This window comes from Physcomitrium patens, chromosome 13 (assembly GCF_059467195.1).
Source record: "Physcomitrium patens ecotype Gransden chromosome 13, ASM5946719v1, whole genome shotgun sequence".
NCBI lineage: Eukaryota > Viridiplantae > Streptophyta > Bryopsida > Funariales > Funariaceae > Physcomitrium > Physcomitrium patens.
Genome location: NC_143422.1, coordinates 15,700,288 through 15,718,976, shown reverse-complemented (window position 1 = coordinate 15,718,976; position 18,689 = coordinate 15,700,288). Strand labels below are relative to the sequence as shown.

Below are 18,689 nucleotides of genomic sequence, written 5' to 3'. Positions count from 1 at the left end.
AAAAAATCAGCAAAAAACAAACAAACAAACAAACATGTAAAATGTTTAATTATCTTATCAACTGATGATAAAGTATCTTAAGTATTGATATTATGTTTGAATATATTGTTTAAATAAGTACAAATGGAACAAACAAAAAATTTGACGATTATCTGCAAATTTTAAACAAAGATTTTAAAAAACTCAATGTAAATTGTGATCTTTAATTTCATATAATATCATGAGCGAATTGTGATAATAATGTTAACATACATGTGATAAGCTTGGACTCAAAAAACTAATTCTCAGATTATATTGAAAGTGATGAAATGTTACACAACTCTGTTACTTCTGATTGATATTCTAAAGCAGTTGTAGAACAATTATGAGCGCTGATGGAATCCTCTGAGCATGTGTCACCACTTGGAGAGTGCACAAGATTACTGTGTAGATCATCTCTTTGCACATCTGCGGAGACTCATCAGTGTCCAATACCATTAAAAACAAGCACATCTAAACACTGGTCATAAATTGCAAATCTCTACACAACGTTTTAAAGTGCCCTTCAACAAATTTGGTCTTTTGGTTTGTGGGACATGATGATGCACAAATTAAAAAAACTTCAACAATAATAACAATGCTAGACTTAGTTATATAGCTTGTGTTTCTGAAGAAAACTACGATTGTCAAGAGCGTTGGTAATTGGGCTATCTCAGTGGACACAGTCCGTCTAGACAATTGAAGGTAGTGACAGACATTCTGAAGTTGATGCAGACGATAACCTCATATGTACGAGAGTATTGCGTACCCATGGTCGAAGTAAAAATTGACCACGATTTTGCCTGTGGTCTGAGATTGCACAAGTTTTCAGCTCTCTTCCAAGCATCGAGAACACCTGCATAAAAAAGCGTAGTCTGCCAGTGCAGCTCTCCTCTCTTCCAAAGAGGCATCTTCATCAATGTATGAGATTGTCACCTGAAAATCAAAGATGCCCACAACCCACATCATAAGCTCCGTGTAGATTATTTATATCTGCTACAAGTAAATGAAAGCAGAATATGTGATGGCATTATATTAAGACTGTTGCCATACCTCTTCGCCCTTCTTGATGGGTCTGAGCGCAAGTAGCACCGCATGGCCATCTCGGTCCTGTTTTCATTACAAAAAATAAGTTGGTAATGAAACAAATCTCTATTAAGCAAGGACGTTTATCACATTAACCGATTGTAAGGATAAATCGTGAATAGAAAAATATGATGGATAAAGGAAAGCAGAGCTAGTAGCATTAGCTCCCCACCTCATCCCGCTTGAACGCTCTGGCATTGGGTCGGCAAGAGTGATTCATGCAACTTTGTAATGTGTAAAATGCTGACCCTGCACAGTAGAGAAAATAATAGCCAATTTTCATGAAAACATGTCATGGATGCTCGACTCACTTAAGTCTTCCGAAATGAGACGAGAAACAGAGAACAGCATAAGTATTATCGAAATAAATCGGACTAGTCATATTGTTTAAGATGACCACTTGCTAACCTTTCAATGAAATTCACAACAATGGTCAATAAGATAAAGAAGTGCACGTGACGCACCTTCACAGTAAGCGGCGTAGTCATCGCCTAGAGCTTCTAAGAATGGCTTCGTATATGCTTCAGCCTCTGCCTGTTGATCACCAATAAGCATACTAATCAGCAAACATTGCTCAAGTCATGTTCCCAAATCGTCAAAATTATTCCAAACCAGCACATCACAAAGAGTGCCTCAAACATCTCTGCCAGGAGAATGACACTATGAAATGCAATCTGACAACGTTATACGAACACTTTGAAACTACACTTGAGAGACCGCCGCTAATATCTGAACTTGTGATACGAACGAAAAATCCAATGACAAAAGGAAAGAAGGGTGAAAAGAGAACACGACCTTTGCAGCCGGAGGAAGATCGTCAATGTAAAGAAAATAGTCTTCAACAGGTGACGCTACAACAAGATCCCTGAAACAAAACACAAAAAAAAGAAGAAAAGGAAACTTTCAGTTGAAGAATAGTGCTCGACCCTTTCTTCCACATCCTTCACTTGTTAATCACGATAGAATGAAGAGCAATCTGAAGTTAGGAATTGTTCATTGACCCTCGACCTCATCGTGATGGCTCACTACAGGCACCGCACACAAAATTTTACGATGCATAAAAGTGAGGAAGTTGAAGCTACTACGATATCACAATCAATGCATGAACAGAAAGCCCTTGTGTGTGAACCTAAGAGAAGAAAGTTCGGATATCCAGAAGTAGAGAGTGACTCACAGATTGTTCAATTCGAACATGCCAATAATGCGCCCATACACATCCAAAGAAAATACTATTCACGTGCACAAGTTAGGGAAAAGCATTACGACAGAGTTTGGTTCAAATCCTAAAAAGGTTCTAAGCAGCTGGCAAACCTACTTCAAGAAGAATTAAAACGGATGCTTTCTTTTAACGTACAAAATTGCGACTAGAACAGCAAGCATTGCATTTATAAGAAATCTAATATATTTTCAGTTCCCGATTAACAACCCGAGAAAGAGGATACAAGGGTCATATTTATCCTCATAAATTGCCTTCTTCAGTAAAGTTAACGACTGCACCCGCAACATCATCATTCAGTCCACACATGCTTCCATTTTGTATATTCTACTTTGTTCGTGTATTGAGTACTCTCTGATAAAAATCACTAGGAACAACAGAAGCAAGGAAAAATATAACACTTCATAGACATATCTTCGTATGCTATAAAAAACACTCAAAACACTTTGTCGAGCTAGAATAGCGTCAGTCCATGAGACAAGCGTCGAACTAGCTGTGAAGATACCTGTGCAGCAATATCTTTCATTTGATCCCGAAATTGTCGCTCATCAGCAGGATCCACATCAGGTGGCAAGGCTACTGTTTCCCACCATCTGCACAATGATAAATGCTAAAAGTTTAAACCTCTAGAACCGTCATATGCTACAGCAAGGGCAACTCAAGATTTCGCCTTTGGCAAACCCACAACCTTAAGTCAACAGCAAAACTATCATGTTTGCGATTTGAATCGTAACCACGCTTACAAGAGTTTGAAGCCCATCGCAAAGGGTTCCCAGGCCTTTAGCAAAGCTGACTCATGCTTGCATTTGATTGAACCCTCAAGTTTCCGGGCTCTCAACACGGTTGCAGCAATGACCTGGTCACTCAAACAGTTCCAAGGTAAAATTTTCACACAACGTCGGTTTTCTAAAGAGTAATAGACATAGTATTGAACAACACTCGAAGTTGCACATTGCTGACATGAGGAGAAAGAAATATTGCCGACGAAAAGGTATTGAAAAGTACCTGAGCAGCAATGTGAAATATGTCGTTTGTTTCTGTTGTCCATTACGGCACAAGTGATTACAGTTATGAGACAAAACAATATGACGCAAATTCGTATTGAGACTTGCTCTACAAAAGGAAAAGCAACAAAACCTAGACCAAGAATCGGGATACCGTTACGTATCAGAATGTAATCCTGGACTTGAGAGGACAATTCATAAACCTCGTAATCCACAATACCAGAAACTTCGTCTACAGCAGGCATCCACTTTCAACTGACTTCGTCGGAACCAAAGACGTCACTACACTACATGGACAATATGGTAGAAGACTTCTAGTAAGCCTTCTACGAGCGGTGTTTATAATTAATCTAAAGCCAAAACGTAAATTATAAAATATACCATTTGTGAACTCCTTGAAGCTGACCAAAGCATCAATATTTTTGCAACGTGAAGAAGGGCCGGTGCATAGCAGACTGTGGTGATTTGTCCAAGCCGCCTCTGCACACTTATCACTGGCGTACAACCAGCAGATATTAATCATTCGGATGAAGGAAACAACTGAGGGCGAGGTCACACGATTCGAATACTTCGTCAGATCCCTCTTAACACCATAAATCCCCTTCTACAAATCATTTGAAACAAGACAACAAACCTGCAGTAAACATCATCAGAGCAACCACCCTTGCAAGGCACAACATCTGGCAATGGGAATCGATCACTGTAGGGAAGCTCAAGCGCTCCGCTCTCAAGAGCAGATCTTGCATCCGATGGAAGTGCTTTCTTCTTTTTCTTCGATTCTCCACTGCATCCACAATCATCATCAATGTCGTTTGTGTCTTCTGGTTCCATTTCATCTTGATCTTCATCGTTCATGGAAGTTGTCGATTCTCCATCAGCATCCATATCATCATGATTGGCATTATCATCTGCTGCGATATAATAGAATCATCAGAATCATTGTTGAATGTCCTTTTAATTGTAAATTGATCCTAAATGATGCACCCCGCTTAGTTATGGATAATTCACAAAAACCAATAACATTTTAAGCAATGCCTGCTGTGATAAACGCAGTTTCTTCTTTCTGAATTCAAGCTCATGTGTTTGCATGAGAGTTCCGTAAATGCAGAATACACCTGGGAGTGCGGTGACATGGTATAAAATGATAAGGCTAAAATAAAAATCGGGTATTGGGCAAAACCTTCTGACAAACTTCCATCGTCTAGGAGAAGACGCCGTGCTAACTGCAGCTCAATGGAGCCGACATACCGAAAGCAATTACTGCACACTATAGCATCTCTCTGCTCCCACTGAAATCTTAGTACAAGTTTTTTGAGTGCAGCTTTAAGATCTATCTTCGATAAAGACACTTAAATAATTACGCACCCAGAATTGCAATGACTTCAAGCACATATTTTTTCTTGAGAACAAGAAGTACATTGCTCGAGTTTCAGTTAAATTTGATAGGATTTTAAAGTTAGTGGACAGAAATTAACTAACCTTGTTGCGGGAGTGTTGAGCACCTACGAGCGGTGGTTCTCGCAAAACCAGCTCCTCAGCCTCAAAATCTTCATTCGCAAAGACACCTGCACCCGAGTTTACAAACAACCCAACCCAAACATTTGCACTTGGGATTATTCGCACTCCTTCGACAGCTTAGCTTACTTGTAGTAATCGTTAGTAAATTTAATTCCACGTGGTGTATGCAAGCCTTGAGCCCAGAGCAACAAAGTGACTTGTTTCAGACCCGCACTAGGAATACTAATTATACCCTCAATGACGATCTAAATCTCAATCTACTGCATCACTAGTCACTACCCTCCAAAATCAAGCCGCAGAAACTATCATACTCGACAAGATTTCCCGTAGGAACAATGACCTCCACCGATTTCAGCTTTAAAAAACCATAAAATCTTCCCCTGATTCACAATGGAAAATATACCAGTCATAAACCCTAAACCCTATGATTCGTCGGCACTCTTTCTTTACCCTGCAACAGCTAGCATTTGTTTGACATTTAACTTACCGATTAAAAATAAGATAATTAAGGAAAAAAAATTGAAAAGCCAACCATATAGACATTCGCAACAACCTCATTTCTCAACATAAAACTGCAACGCCAAGTTCGAAATTATTTTCCAAAAGCGCCGTCTAATACTCCACACTCTGCAACTCAGAGCAGCAGCAAGCCTTCAACCTAGGAAGTAGAAACACACACACACACACGCAAGATTCACACCTTTCCCCGTATCCCCATCCATGCGGCGCACTTGCAGGCCGGCTCCAGCGCCTTGTTTCGAGAGCTCAGCGTAGTAATTCTGCACACCCAGGTGCCATATTTTCCGAGTTTCAGCATGCTCGCCACCACACCCCTAGAAATCCAAACAATCCCATGCACCCGCACTCGTGCCTAGAAAAATAGGTTTGTCCACCTGCATGGATTGTGGCGAAGGCGGAGCCAGCAGCTTCTGTAGAATGCCATCGACGCCATCTCCATCCACCTCCATGGCCATGTCGGCACCTCTGCAGTTTGATCCACTGCACCACAAATACAGCTGCCGACTGATTCAGCAGCTGGGTTCCTTGGGATTCTCGGCGAAGCTCTGCACCAACTCTCAATTGAATGCTCAAAACTCCCTCGACACCAATACACGACAACAAACATGCTTGGTTTCGTGCTTCTTGTTGCCTAAAACTGGCAGTTATATGCATCAAGCATCCGATCTGATCCATCCATCTTATTGTGTTTCTTCACCCAACAAGTTTTTGCTTCTTTATTTATGTCGTTTTAGTCGGTTTTAACATCTTGGATTACCTTTGAAGGTCTACACGTCATTTTAATTCTTTGGTTTTTTTGTTTCCTCTTTCTGAAACAATATGGTGCCCTTGTCCTAGTTTGCATCAATGCTTGTGGGAATTTCAGAGTTGGGATTCAAATTTTCAACCTCACTGGTGTATGTTGCACTATACCATTCGGTTCCGTTTGTTATCATTTTGACAGAGTGTGGTTTTTTTGGAATTGAATGTTTCACAAGTTGATCAACAAAATGATGTTTAGCAATTGTATGAGACCAATTCTTGTGGACTATTTGGAACTTTTCTTCAGAGGATCATATTATCAAAACATGATTCAACACATATTCTAAATATATCTATTCAACTCAAAACTTGCCTTCTGATTTTTTTAGTACAGTTTCCAAATAATAAACTAGAACTTTAAAAAAAAAATTAATTGATTTTATTTTAAATATTTATAATTTTAATATAAAGTATTTAATAATAGAAACTGAATAGAATTTTTAAAAATTGACCGCTCTTAAATAGAATTTTAACTAAATAGAATTTTAAAAATTAACCTTTCTTAAAAACATATTGACAAAAAAATAAAAAAATAAAAAAATACATATAACAAGGAAATCATTTATGTTACTTCAAGATTATTGGCAAATTCAACTCTTGTTTACTATAACAATTTAAATAGCTAAGTTAATAGAATTTTAAAATAAATTATATTTATAGTGGTATTTTTGTCTTCATTATCTTTAGGATAAGAATCTTGATTATATTTAGAGAAGGTATTTTTAAGAATAAGGATAAGGATAGAATAGATTGCATGTGGTAGATTCTCATCTTAGAACCCTCTTGGTGATATTTTTAAGGTATCAAGGTAACTTCAAGATGTGAAGAGAGAGACATAAAATATGGTCATTATATCTTTTCTCTTGGTTAATAAAGATGGCAAATTTTGGGACTCAAATGGGAGTCTATTGTAATTGATTGGAGTCTTTTATTAGAGCAAGCTTTTAGGACAATAATGAAGACAAATGCATCAACATGTACACAAAGTTTGAGGGCAAAAACTAGGTCAAGGAGAAACAAAGTGCTAAAGCAAAGAGAGTCTCCTAAGTTTGTAAGTCAATGGCAACAATTTTGAGGGGTCATAATTTGGTGTCTATGAGAGCTATAGTTATGAGACTTAAAGTATAGTTGTTTTATTAAGTCAAGAATTCAATCACCAAGTTTTAAGGTATTATGTCATATGTTTTACAAGATATATACAAAAGATTAATTGGACATAGGATTGTGAGGAAAAAGTAGTAACCAAAAAATTAGATTAAGAGATTTTTCTTGCTATAAATGAAATTAAGTCAAAAATCACATTGGAAATTAGAATATAAGGAAGAAATGAAATATTTGATCTATTACAAAAGATTTCAAAACATTCCTTTAATTTTACATTGAACTATTGTCATAGACATATATATTTACATATATAAGAAGTATTAGGTAGAAGATAAATGTTGGTAGATTTGATATTATCTTGTGGCAAAGCTTCTTAGAAGCTTTATAGATGCATATTTTACTTTATATATATTTGTAGTTGATTGATAGGTTAGAAACTTGGCCAATAAGTTAACTACATGTCGCACATGTTACTAGCTTAAGTTACAATCTAATGATGTAGAACACATATAAGAAACTTACTTCGTAAGTTAAGACATATGTCTTGCAAATTGGACACACATTGGAGGTCCTATAGAACGTCGCAAGATAACTCATGATTAGATAGTATATATAGAAAAAAGAATGAAACCTTCTTCACTCTTGTCAACACTTTCTAATCTTTAGTTTTGTTTCAAGACTATCTAGTATTCTTGTCTTTGGCAATAGCCATTCTAGTTTAAAATTATACCAACTTTGAGTGATTTTCTAGTTATTTTGAGTGACATAAGAATGTACTGATCTTTTAGTCGTTTGAGATTCATATCTTTGGTAGTTTCACAAGAGTGCTAATTCATTATTCATGTTTTTTTTTTTTTATTATTTTATTTTAGAAACGAATAAATTATTCCACTTCTATTGTTGAATTTTGAAGATTAATGACTATCTACCTTTAAACTAATAGTTTAATTTTTCAACACTAATTTTTTTCTTGAAGAGAGCAAACTACCTTTTTCTATGGAAATTTTTATTTGATATTAGAGGTTGGAGATTACTTTCATTTAATTTGATTTGTGAGATTTTTTGAATTATAGATGCTGTTCTTAGTAGAAGTGAGAATAAATTTGTAACTATTGTAGATCTCTACAAGCTTGTTAATATTTTTAGGATTGATATCTCATGTATTTCATAAACCATAGAAGTATTATTCCTTCATTTATAGAAGAAGTCAAGAATGAGGTTTAGACTCTACGCCTAGAAGTTGTACAATTGTAAGAAGCAAGTAGATCAAGTTTACAATTGAATGTAAAAAGTCTTGTTTCTATAAGTATGGAAGAGCAAATAATAAGTATAGCAAATTTTTTTGACAAAACAAGATCAAACTTTTGAGGATTTTTATAACAATTAAAGCTCTATTTAAGGTTGCATTCATCTCACTATCTTTATGGATTTATTGTCAAGGATAAAAACATGATAAAGACAAATAAATAAGTGAGACTTCTTTTAAAGAAAGATGACAAAATAGAAATAACTTGATATATATATATATTACGAAAGAAACTTGAATGCCTATTGCCAAAAGACAAGAAAACTAGAGATCCTTGAAACTAGACTGGAAGCAAGAAAGGAATTGACAAGAGTGAAGAAGGCTTCACTCTTGTCTCTATATATACTATTTAACTAGGGGCTAACTCGCGACGTTTTATAAGACCTCTAATATGTGTTGACTTTATAGGACACATGCCTTGACTTACAAGGCAAGTTTTTCTACGTGTGGGCTACATAGTTAGCTTAGTCTTCAAGCTAACAACATGTATGGCATGTGGCCAACTTCTTGACTCCGTTTCTAATCCAAAAAGTCAATTAAAGACACCTATAAAGTCAAAACAGCATCTATGAAGCTTCTAGGAAGCTATTATATCAAATACTATAGAATTAACTTATTTTTATCTACTTTTACTTACTTCTATCTATTTATATATGTAATTACTGGCTTACATGAGTATGTTCGTGACATTACCTTCCCTTCTAGGGATGAGTTCCATGAGGAGCGGTCATCATATGTTGAAAAAATCTATAATACGACGAATTATATTCGCCACATACTCTGATCTTTGTTCTCTTCAAAGATGATTGATAGGGCCTCTCAATTATTGGTAGTATCTCATACCAGGGCGGAAAGACCATCCACTCATTTGATCATTGTTGAGGTCTTCATAACTTCCTTCGAATAAAATATTTGGAACACCGTGAGAAGTTGTTCCTATCACCAAACATAGGGAGTCTCTTCCAAGGTCATGATATCAAACGCGTTGTATTTTGCCATCTATTCGAAGAAGAATATGTCGTTTTTGAAGATCTTCATCTTGATTGCATCGTCTTGAAGGTTGAGACACCTATAATATCTCGTCCGGTAGGTCAGCAAACAAAGGCTCTTGAGTCAAATCTGCTGGTTGTTGGTTCTCCATCTCTTTAGCATTACAACTACAAAGAAGCTACAAACAAGGATTGAAAGTAGAATGATATTTTGTCTAGATCTTGTTTTTTTTTATAAAGAAGGTTTTCATCTTAATTTTGATAGATGTCGTCGATGAAAAGCCTCCATCGCCTTTGCTGCATTTATAAGATTCTTTACTGACTCCCATATACGTTCATTAATATCATATCCGTGCCAATAGACAAGATATTCTAATTTATTTCGGCACTACCTTGAATCTAAAACTTCTTCTACTTCAAACTCTTCATTATTATCCACTTCTATAAGAGGAGGTGGAGCTTGTCTTCTTCTTCATATGTCGACTATCTTGTATGGTTCAAGAAGAGACACGTGAAATATTGGATGGATTTTCATTGACTCCGGTAGATGTAAACGATATGCAACTGGATTGATTTGTACAAAAATAAAAAATGGTTCAAGCCTTTGATAGTCCAACTTATCACAAGGACGAGTGATCTTGATGTTGCAACAAAGTAACCATATCTTATCACCTATGTAGAATGGTGGTTATTCCTTTTGATAGACATCTGCATTAAGCTTTTGTTCTTCTTGAGCTTCTTTTAATTGCACCTTTATTGTTGCATGTAGCACTGATAAATGAATTGCTAAATCTTTTGTCGTAAGATTATCAACTTTTGAAAAGTCAAAAGTATCAAGTCGTGGATGATAACCATAATTGGCAAAAAAAGGTGTTTGTTTTATAGAAGAATGTACCATGTTATTGTAAGCAAACTCTGCCAATGGCAAAAGAGTTGTCCAATCATCTTATTGATAGTTAATGGTACATCTTAAATATTACTCCAAAATTTGATTAACATGCTCTATTTGTCTATTAGTTTGAGGATGGAATATCAAAGATAGTTTTATATCAACTTTTAGAATCTTGAAAAGAGTTTGCCAAAATCTTGATACAAATTGAGTTCCCGTATCTGATATAATATCCTTGGGTAATCCATGATAGCGATAGATATTGTCAAGAAAGAGCTTGGCTATTTCTTCACTTGTGATAGATTTTGTACATGGTACAAAATGTGCCATCTTGGTAAAATGATCTACTATCATGAATATAAAGTCATAAGAACCTGAAATTGGAAGATCCATGATGAAATCCATAGAAATAGAAGTCCATGGTTGTTTTGGAATGGATAATGGCTGAAGAAGTCTGTAAGGTCGATGATGAGGAGTTTTTGATCTTGAGCAAACATCACAAGATTGTACAAAATCTTTAACTACTTTCCACATTTGGGGCCACCAAAAGTCCTTAGATATTAGTTCCAAAGTTTTATTATATCAAAAATGTCCTACTACTAGAAAGTCATGATGAGCTTGAAGAACATATAATCGAGCTTTACCTTTTTGGAACATATAGGTGTCTCTCAAAATATAATAGATTCTTCTTGAATTCAAACTTGGAAGTATCATGAGACTTTGAAGGATTTCTTTTAATATCACGAATAAGACGATCAGAAGACATACTTGACTGAACTTGTTTAATGAAAGTTGAATCAATAATTAGTGTTGATTTTATTGCTCGAAGATGAAGATGCTATAGCTTCAAGAGAATTATCCGTTATTGACCAAAAGTAGCATTTCCTTCCTTTGGTGCAAGATAAGATCATCTAGAGAGTGCATTTGACAAACCTTGCTGTTTTTCTGGTCGATAAGTGATCTTGGATTCGAATCTTCACAAAGACATACTCCAACGAACTTGGCGACAATTCAAAACAAGTGTTGACATAAAATATTCAAGGTTCTTGTGATCCATATATATTGTGATTGAAGTAGAAGTACCTTCTAGATAATGGCACCATTCTTGAAACGAATCTATGATTGCAAGAAGTTCTTTGTCGTGGATTTTGTAGTTGATCTCGGCTACTAAAAATTTTCTGGAATGAAAAGCTATTGGATGAAGTTTATCATTTGTTCCCATTTGTGACAATACGGCACCCAAAGCAAAATCTGATGCGTTTATTTCCATAAAAAATGACTTTGAAAAATCGACGTGATACAAGATTGGTGTAGAAACAAAGGCTGACTTCAAAGCTTCAAATCCTACTTCTGCTTCTTGATTCCATTGAAGTTTGTCTTTGCAAGTCAAATGTGTAAGTGGAGCTGCAACTTGAGGGAAGTCTTTGATGAAGATCCAATAGTAGTTGGCAAATGCCAAAAAGCATTGGACATCTCTTACCATTTTTGGGATCTTCCAATCCATAATAGTTTAAACTTTCTAAAGATCCATCATAAGTCTATTATTTGAAATAATGTATCCTAAGAAGTCAACTTGAGTAGTGTGAAATATACAATTTTCTATCTTAGCATAGAGTCCTGCATCTGTTAGTTTTTGTAATACTTGGCAAATATAAAGTTCATGTTCTTCTAGATTCTTAGAATAGATTAAGATGTCATCTAGGTAACAGACAACAAAATCATCTAAAAACTCCTAAAAGACATCATTCATTAAATGTTGGAATGTTGTTGGTATATTTGTAAGTCCAAAAGGCGTGACGTTGTATTCGAAATGTCTATACCTTATTCAAAACGAAGTCTTCCATTTATCTCCTTCTTTGATGCGTACCAAATTGTATACTCCTCATAGATCTATTTTTGTATAGATCTTACTTTGATTCAATTAATCAAGAAGTCTAGATATCAAAGGTAGCGGATACCTATTTTTGATAGTAATTTTGTTGAGGCCTAAATAATCAACACACATCCGCAATGATCCATCTTTTTTTCTTTACGAATAAAATTGGAGCTCCCGTTGGAGATTTGGAATGGCCTATGAAGTTCTTGGCCAAATTCTCTTCAATATACTCCTTGAGTTCAGTCAACTCATTTTGAGATAAATTGTAGATTGGTCCAAATAGCGGTTATGTTCCTTCTTGAAGGTCAATCAAACAGTCATAGGAACGTTGTTTTGAAAGAGTATCCGCATTCTTTTTCTCAAATACATTTTAAAAATCTTGATATTGGCTTGGAATGCTACTTGAAGTCTTTCCACCAATAGAAACATGTATGGCATAAATGACACACAGTGATCCTTCTTTTGCATCATACAAGAAAGTACTTGCACTTACAAATATAGGTTTAATTATACTAGACTTATGACTTTCTACTTGATTAACTACACTCTTAGTTATACTTTCAGAAAAGTCAAGACTACGAGAAGTCCAATCTATTTTAGGATTATATTTTTCTATCCATGATAAATTTAAAATGATTTGATTAGAAAGAGATTTAATGATATTAAATATTATAAAGCCACTATGATCATTAATTGCTATTTCTATAGGAAGGATTTCATGAATAATATCTCCTAAAGACAATGCACGACCATCTATGACTTCTACATGAATAGGTTTAGTTTTCTTTACTAAAAATATGCTATGTCTTTTAGCAAATTTTTCATCTAAGAATCATGCTCAGGCTTTTGAATCTAATAAAGTAGAGGCTTTGAGATGTTTAGGTCCTAAAATAACATTTATCGTAAAATATGGAGAGGGTTGTGAGGAGAAGATAGGACCTTCATTAGGCATTGTACAAGGTTCCAGCCACACAGTCCCTATTGTAGATGGATAAGTTTGTTTTTGACATGCTATCTTCTTTGATCGCAGTACTCCTCATTTTATGGTTGCGTTGCTTCTTTGGACAATAATGAGTATTGTGCTTAGATTATCTACAATATAAGCACAATCTTTCTTAACGACGATAAGTCTTTTTTTGTTCAGTAAGAGGTTTGAAATGTACTGCATCAATTTACATATCCTCTACTTCTGAATGTATGTGTTGAAGAGGTGTTGGTGTTGCCATTGAATTATAGTAACGTTGAGGTCCACTTATACGGTTCTCAGATCGAAATTCAAAAAGGCGATTGTCGCACTTCATAGCAAAGTTAATTTCTTGACTCAATGTTTGAGGATCAGGTAAGTTGAGTATTAATTTTTTTACTTCATATTGTAATCCGTAGAGAAATTTGCTAATAAGTGCAGTATCATCACACTTGATATCAGTTGCAAGTCGTCAAAATTATGAAGTATACAACATTATTGATCGATTGCTTTGTCATAAAATACGGATCATATTTGTTGCAACACGAGTTCTCCATACATGGATCGAAACTCCACCAAAAAAGCCTCTAGATTATCTAATATTAGATCTCGTCGTTCAAGAAAAGATGAAAACCACGATAATATTGAATCTGAAAGAAGCGTACTAATGAATTTAACTTGCAATCCTGGAATTGGATAGCTTTGGAATTGAAGTTCAATCACAAGTTGTACTTGATTGATGAATCCTCAAAACTTGGATCTGGTGCCAACAAACTTCTCGGGTAGGATAATTCTTGGTTTTCTAACATTGAAAGGGCGTTCTACTATAAGAAAAGGGACTTGATTTGGTGCAGATGTTGAAGCAACTCCAATCATTTCTATATCTTCACTTCCTGTCAATATTATTGCTCCTTGTGGTGGTAAATTGAGTTGATACATCATAAGCATTAACTCCTTCAATTGCTCTTGTATTTGTGCCATTGCACTCTTCATTTCAGCAAGTTCTACCATGATAACACTTAGAAAAGAGAAGATGTCTAATATCACTGAAGACAAATAGAAAAGAAGACTTGAGAACAAAGAAAATACTAAGGACAATATCATTTTAAAAGAGGATAATCCGTAACTTCTAATATGCTTATGTCTTATCAAGAAAAAAGGGTAATCCACTTTTAATCAAGATTAGACAAAACTCTGATATTATAAGTCTACTCTTGTTAATCTATCAAAGACAAGAACATGATAAAGACAAATAAACAAGTGAGGCTTCTTTCAAAGAAAGATGACAAAATAGAAATAACTTGATATGTATATTAAAAAAAAAAAAAACTAGAATAGCTATTGCTAAAAGATAAGAAAACTAGAGATCCTTGAAACTAGACTAGAAGCAAGAAAGAAGTTGACAAGAGTGAAGAAAGCTTCACTCTTGTCTCTATATATACTATCTAACTAGAGGCTATGTGGTGATGTTCTATAGGACCTCCAATATGTATTGATTTTGTAGGATACATGCCTTAACTTAAAAGGCAAGTTTTTCTACGTATGAGCCACATAGTTAACTTGGTCTTCAAGCTAACAACATGTGTGGCACGTGGCCAACTTGTTAACCTCGTTTCTAATCCAAAAAGTCAATTAAAGACACCTATAAAGTCAAAACAACATCTATGAAGCTTCTAGGATGCTTTCATACCAAATACTATAAAATTAACTTATTTTTATTTACTTTTACTTACTTCTATCTATTTATATATGTAATTATTGGCTTACATGAGTATGTCCATGACATTTACTCAATTTAGATTTATAGGTACACTTCTATTTGAAAGTAGTCTTTCTTTATTTACATCTTTCATAAAAAAGGATTCATGATACCTTTATAATCTAAATTCATACTTACAAGTTTTTATGGCCACATTTAGAAATAGTGATTAAGAAAAGATAATAGAGACTAAATTCTTATCTTTACTACAACAATCATGTTCAACTACAATATATATTGTTGAATTTTAAAACCTTCTTTGTGATGTGGATTGAAACAACAATGCTTTTATTAATCAATTTTGATATGGATTAAAAGACAATGTTAAAGATTTATTGTTGATAATGTTGAGAGTAAATTCATTGAAACAATTTATTCCTCAAGCTATTATGTGTAACAATCGACTCTTAGAAAGATGCCAAGAACAAAGATTTGATTGGAGAGATATAAGTCAAATCATGACGATAACTTCTAAGTTTGTAGAAGCTTCTTTATCAAGACTAGAACCTATGTAAATTAATATGATACATTTCAAATTTCTTATTGAGGAAGAAAAGACTCAACATTATCAAAAAAGATTATACTTATAATGTAGAAAATCTAAGCACATTGCTCAACATTGTCCAAAGAAGCAACATAATTATAAAATGAAGAGCATAGTTGCCAAAAAAGACAATGTGTTGAAAAATGAGTTTCTTTACCTATAATAAGGACCATGTTGGTAGAATCTTAGATATCACCTAATAAAGGACTTAACTCCTCTTAAAATCCTTTACTTTATTTTACGATAGAAGTTTTTTTAGGACCAAAAAATCACAAAGTCTTTGCATTGTTAGATTCAAAAGTATCAAATTATTTTAAAGACAAAAACTTTGTTAGAAAGTAAGAAATATCTTTCATTAAGAAAAATAAATCTATGCATGTAAAAATCATAGATGGTTGTTTATTGTCCTTTGGAGACATTACCTACGAAATACTTATTTTATATGTGGCAATTAAAGATCATAATAGCTTAATAATATTTAATATCATTTAATCTGCCTCTAATTCAGTTATTTTAGGATTATTGTGGTTAGAGAAGTTTAATTCTCAAATAGACTAGATTTCTTGTAATTTTGATTTTTTTCATAGTTTAATTTAGGATTCTTCTAGTCAAGTAAAAATCCATAAGTCTAATACAACCAAACCTTATTGGTAGGTACAAGTACTTTTAAGCATATTGTAATAGAAGTGTCAACTTTTGCTATATATGCCATACCTATTTTTGATGAAAAAAAGACTTCAAGTCATATTTGAAGCTAGTATCAAGATTATTAAGACATTTTTAAGAAGAAAAATATAAATATTTTTTCAAATCATTGTCTTAATAATTATTCTATTGATCTTTAAGAAGGAGCTCAATCACCATTTGAACCAATCTATAACTTATTACAAAACAAGTTGGTTGCAATCAATGAATATATTGATGAGAACTTAGCTAAAAACTTTATATATCATTCTAAATTTCTAATATGACCTCCTATCTTATTTTTAAAGAAAAACGATAGATTTCTACAAATATGTAAAGACTATCAAGGATTCAAAAAGATGATTCTCTATCAAAGAAATGAATCAAAATAAGAAGAACTTCAAAACTTCTTATGTAACTCAAGAAGAATAAATATTTACTTTAAAAGTAGTATAGTATTAAGACTAAAATGGCTAGTGCCAAAGACAAAAAGAGTATAGACTCTTGAAACTAGACTAAGAATGCGAAAGATATTGATAAGAGTAAAGAAGGCTTTAATCTTGTATCTATATACTACCTATTTAAAAACTATATGGCAACGTTCTATAGGATCTTTGACATATGTTTAATTTGAAAGACACATATCTTAAATTCCACAAAAAATTTTATATGAGTCCGCCACATCTTTAGCTTGTAATACAAGCTACCAACATGTGTTATACATGGCTAACTTATTGACCAAATTTTCAACCTATTAGTACCTTTAGATATGTATAAAAATAAAATTCTATTTGTGAAGCTTCTAAGAAGCTTTTCAAGAAGATATTATGAAATTAATTTATTTTTATCTAATTCTATCTCATCATACTACCTATGCAATTATTAGAGTAAATGTATATTTGTGATACCATCAAAAATATGTTTCTTCTACCTTTCATTTTAGGACTTCATGATCAATTCAATTAAACAAAGATCTATATAAAAAAATAGATCTATAAAGAGCCTAAAATTTGGTACATATCAAAAAAGAAGATAAATGAAAAATTACATTTCAAACTAGATATGGAAATTTCAAATATAATGTCATGCCTTTTGAACTCACGAATACACTATCTATTTTTCAATTTCTAATGGATGGTGTCTTTTGTGAGTTTCTTGATGATTTTGATGTTTATTATCTAGAAAATATTTTAATCTACTCTAAGAATATAGAAAATCATAAATTTCATATTTGTCATATACTACAAAAACTAAAAGATGTAGAATTATATGCCAAGATAAAAAAAAATTGTATTTCATACTATTCAAGTTGACTTTTTAGGATACATCATTTCAAAAAATAGACTTATGATAGATCCTAAAAATATTCAAACTATCATGGATTAGAAGATTCTAAAAACTAACAAAGTTGTACAATATTTTTTAAGATTTGTAAATTATTAATAGATCTTCATCAAGCATTATTTTTAAATTATAATTCTTATAACACATCTGACATGTAAAGACAAACTTTAGTGGAGCAAAGAAGCTTGAACATCTTTTGAAGCTTTGAAGACAATATTTATTTCTATATCAATTTTATATCCCATTGACTTTTCTAAGGCATTTTTTTTTATAGAAATAGATGCATCAAACTTTGTTATAGTTGTGATTTCATAAATGGAAGCAAATAATAAACTCCATCTACTAGCTTTTTAATCCAAAATTTTTTTAGGAATCAAGTTTAATTATAAGATCTATAACAAAGATTTTTTTGCAATTGTCGATTCATTTTAAGAATGACATCATTATCTAGAAGGCACTTCCAATTCACTTACTGTATACATGAATTACAAGAACCTTGAATATTTTATGGCAATAAATATTTTGAATTATCATTAAGCTTTTTAGAGTATTTCTTTACTAAGATTTGATTTTGAGATGACATATTGAATTGAAAAATAACAAGATTTGTTACATTCCCTTTTTAAATATTCATAACTTGTATTCAAAGAAAAGATGTAGCCTTTGATTAACAAAGAATGATTTTCTTGAAGTTAGAGCATTTTTATTTTTGAGCAATGATATCAACATTGATTGTTGATTTAATCTTTCTCAAGCAAGTTCAATCAAGTATGTCATCTGATTCTTTTATTCATGATATCAAGAATAATTCTTCTAAGTCTCATGATAATTCTAAGTTCAATTTCAAGAATAATCTACTATATTGTGAAGAACAATTATATATTTTAGAAAAAAAAAGACAATTAGTCATTCTTCAAGCTCATCACGACTTTTTAATAATCAAATATTTTAGATACAATAAGACTTTAGATAAATATCTATAATTATTTAGTAATTTCAATTTTGGAAGGCAATCATGTAACATTTATTTAAGATCAAAAACTCCTTATTATTAATCTTATGGAATTT

At 33.2% G+C, this 18,689-nt stretch overlaps 1 protein-coding gene across 3 annotated transcripts; it reads right to left on the bottom strand.

Moving 5' to 3' along the window:
* Positions 1-269: 269 nt before the first annotated feature.
* LOC112290109 (histone-lysine N-methyltransferase ATXR2) lies at positions 270-6,039 on the bottom strand. 3 transcript variants are annotated; one of them, XR_016506160.1, is made up of 17 exons: positions 5,736-6,039; positions 5,543-5,621; positions 4,804-4,889; positions 4,505-4,604; positions 3,959-4,235; positions 3,706-3,818; positions 3,326-3,357; positions 3,064-3,176; positions 2,826-2,913; positions 2,547-2,595; positions 2,279-2,333; positions 1,900-1,969; positions 1,569-1,638; positions 1,277-1,353; positions 1,072-1,128; positions 788-954; positions 270-447 (listed from the first exon to the last, which is right to left on the bottom strand). XR_016506160.1 is itself a non-coding variant. In XM_024536062.3 (16 exons), exons 1-16 carry the CDS (start codon positions 5,814-5,816, stop codon positions 847-849), a joined length of 1,455 nt encoding a protein of 484 aa, XP_024391830.1. In that variant the 5' UTR covers positions 5,817-6,039; the 3' UTR covers positions 270-846. The 3 variants fall into 3 exon arrangements, 2 of the variants coding, with proteins under 2 accessions (XP_024391830.1, XP_024391831.1); XM_024536062.3 differs by having other exon boundaries at positions 270-954; XM_024536063.3 differs by having other exon boundaries at positions 270-954; positions 3,959-4,232.
* Positions 6,040-18,689: the final 12,650 nt, after the last annotated feature.

Coding starts and splice junctions, on each gene's coding strand:
- LOC112290109 (XM_024536062.3), bottom strand. CDS start 5,816: ATGGCCATGGAGGTGGATGGAGATGGCGTCGATGGCATTCTACAGAAG. Junction 3,177..3,325: donor TATTTCACATTGCTGCTCAG/GTACTTTTCAAT, acceptor TTGAGTGACCAG/GTCATTGCTGCAACCGTGTT. Junction 2,596..2,825: donor TGAAAGATATTGCTGCACAG/GTATCTTCACAG, acceptor TTGCGGGTGCAG/TCGTTAACTTTACTGAAGAA.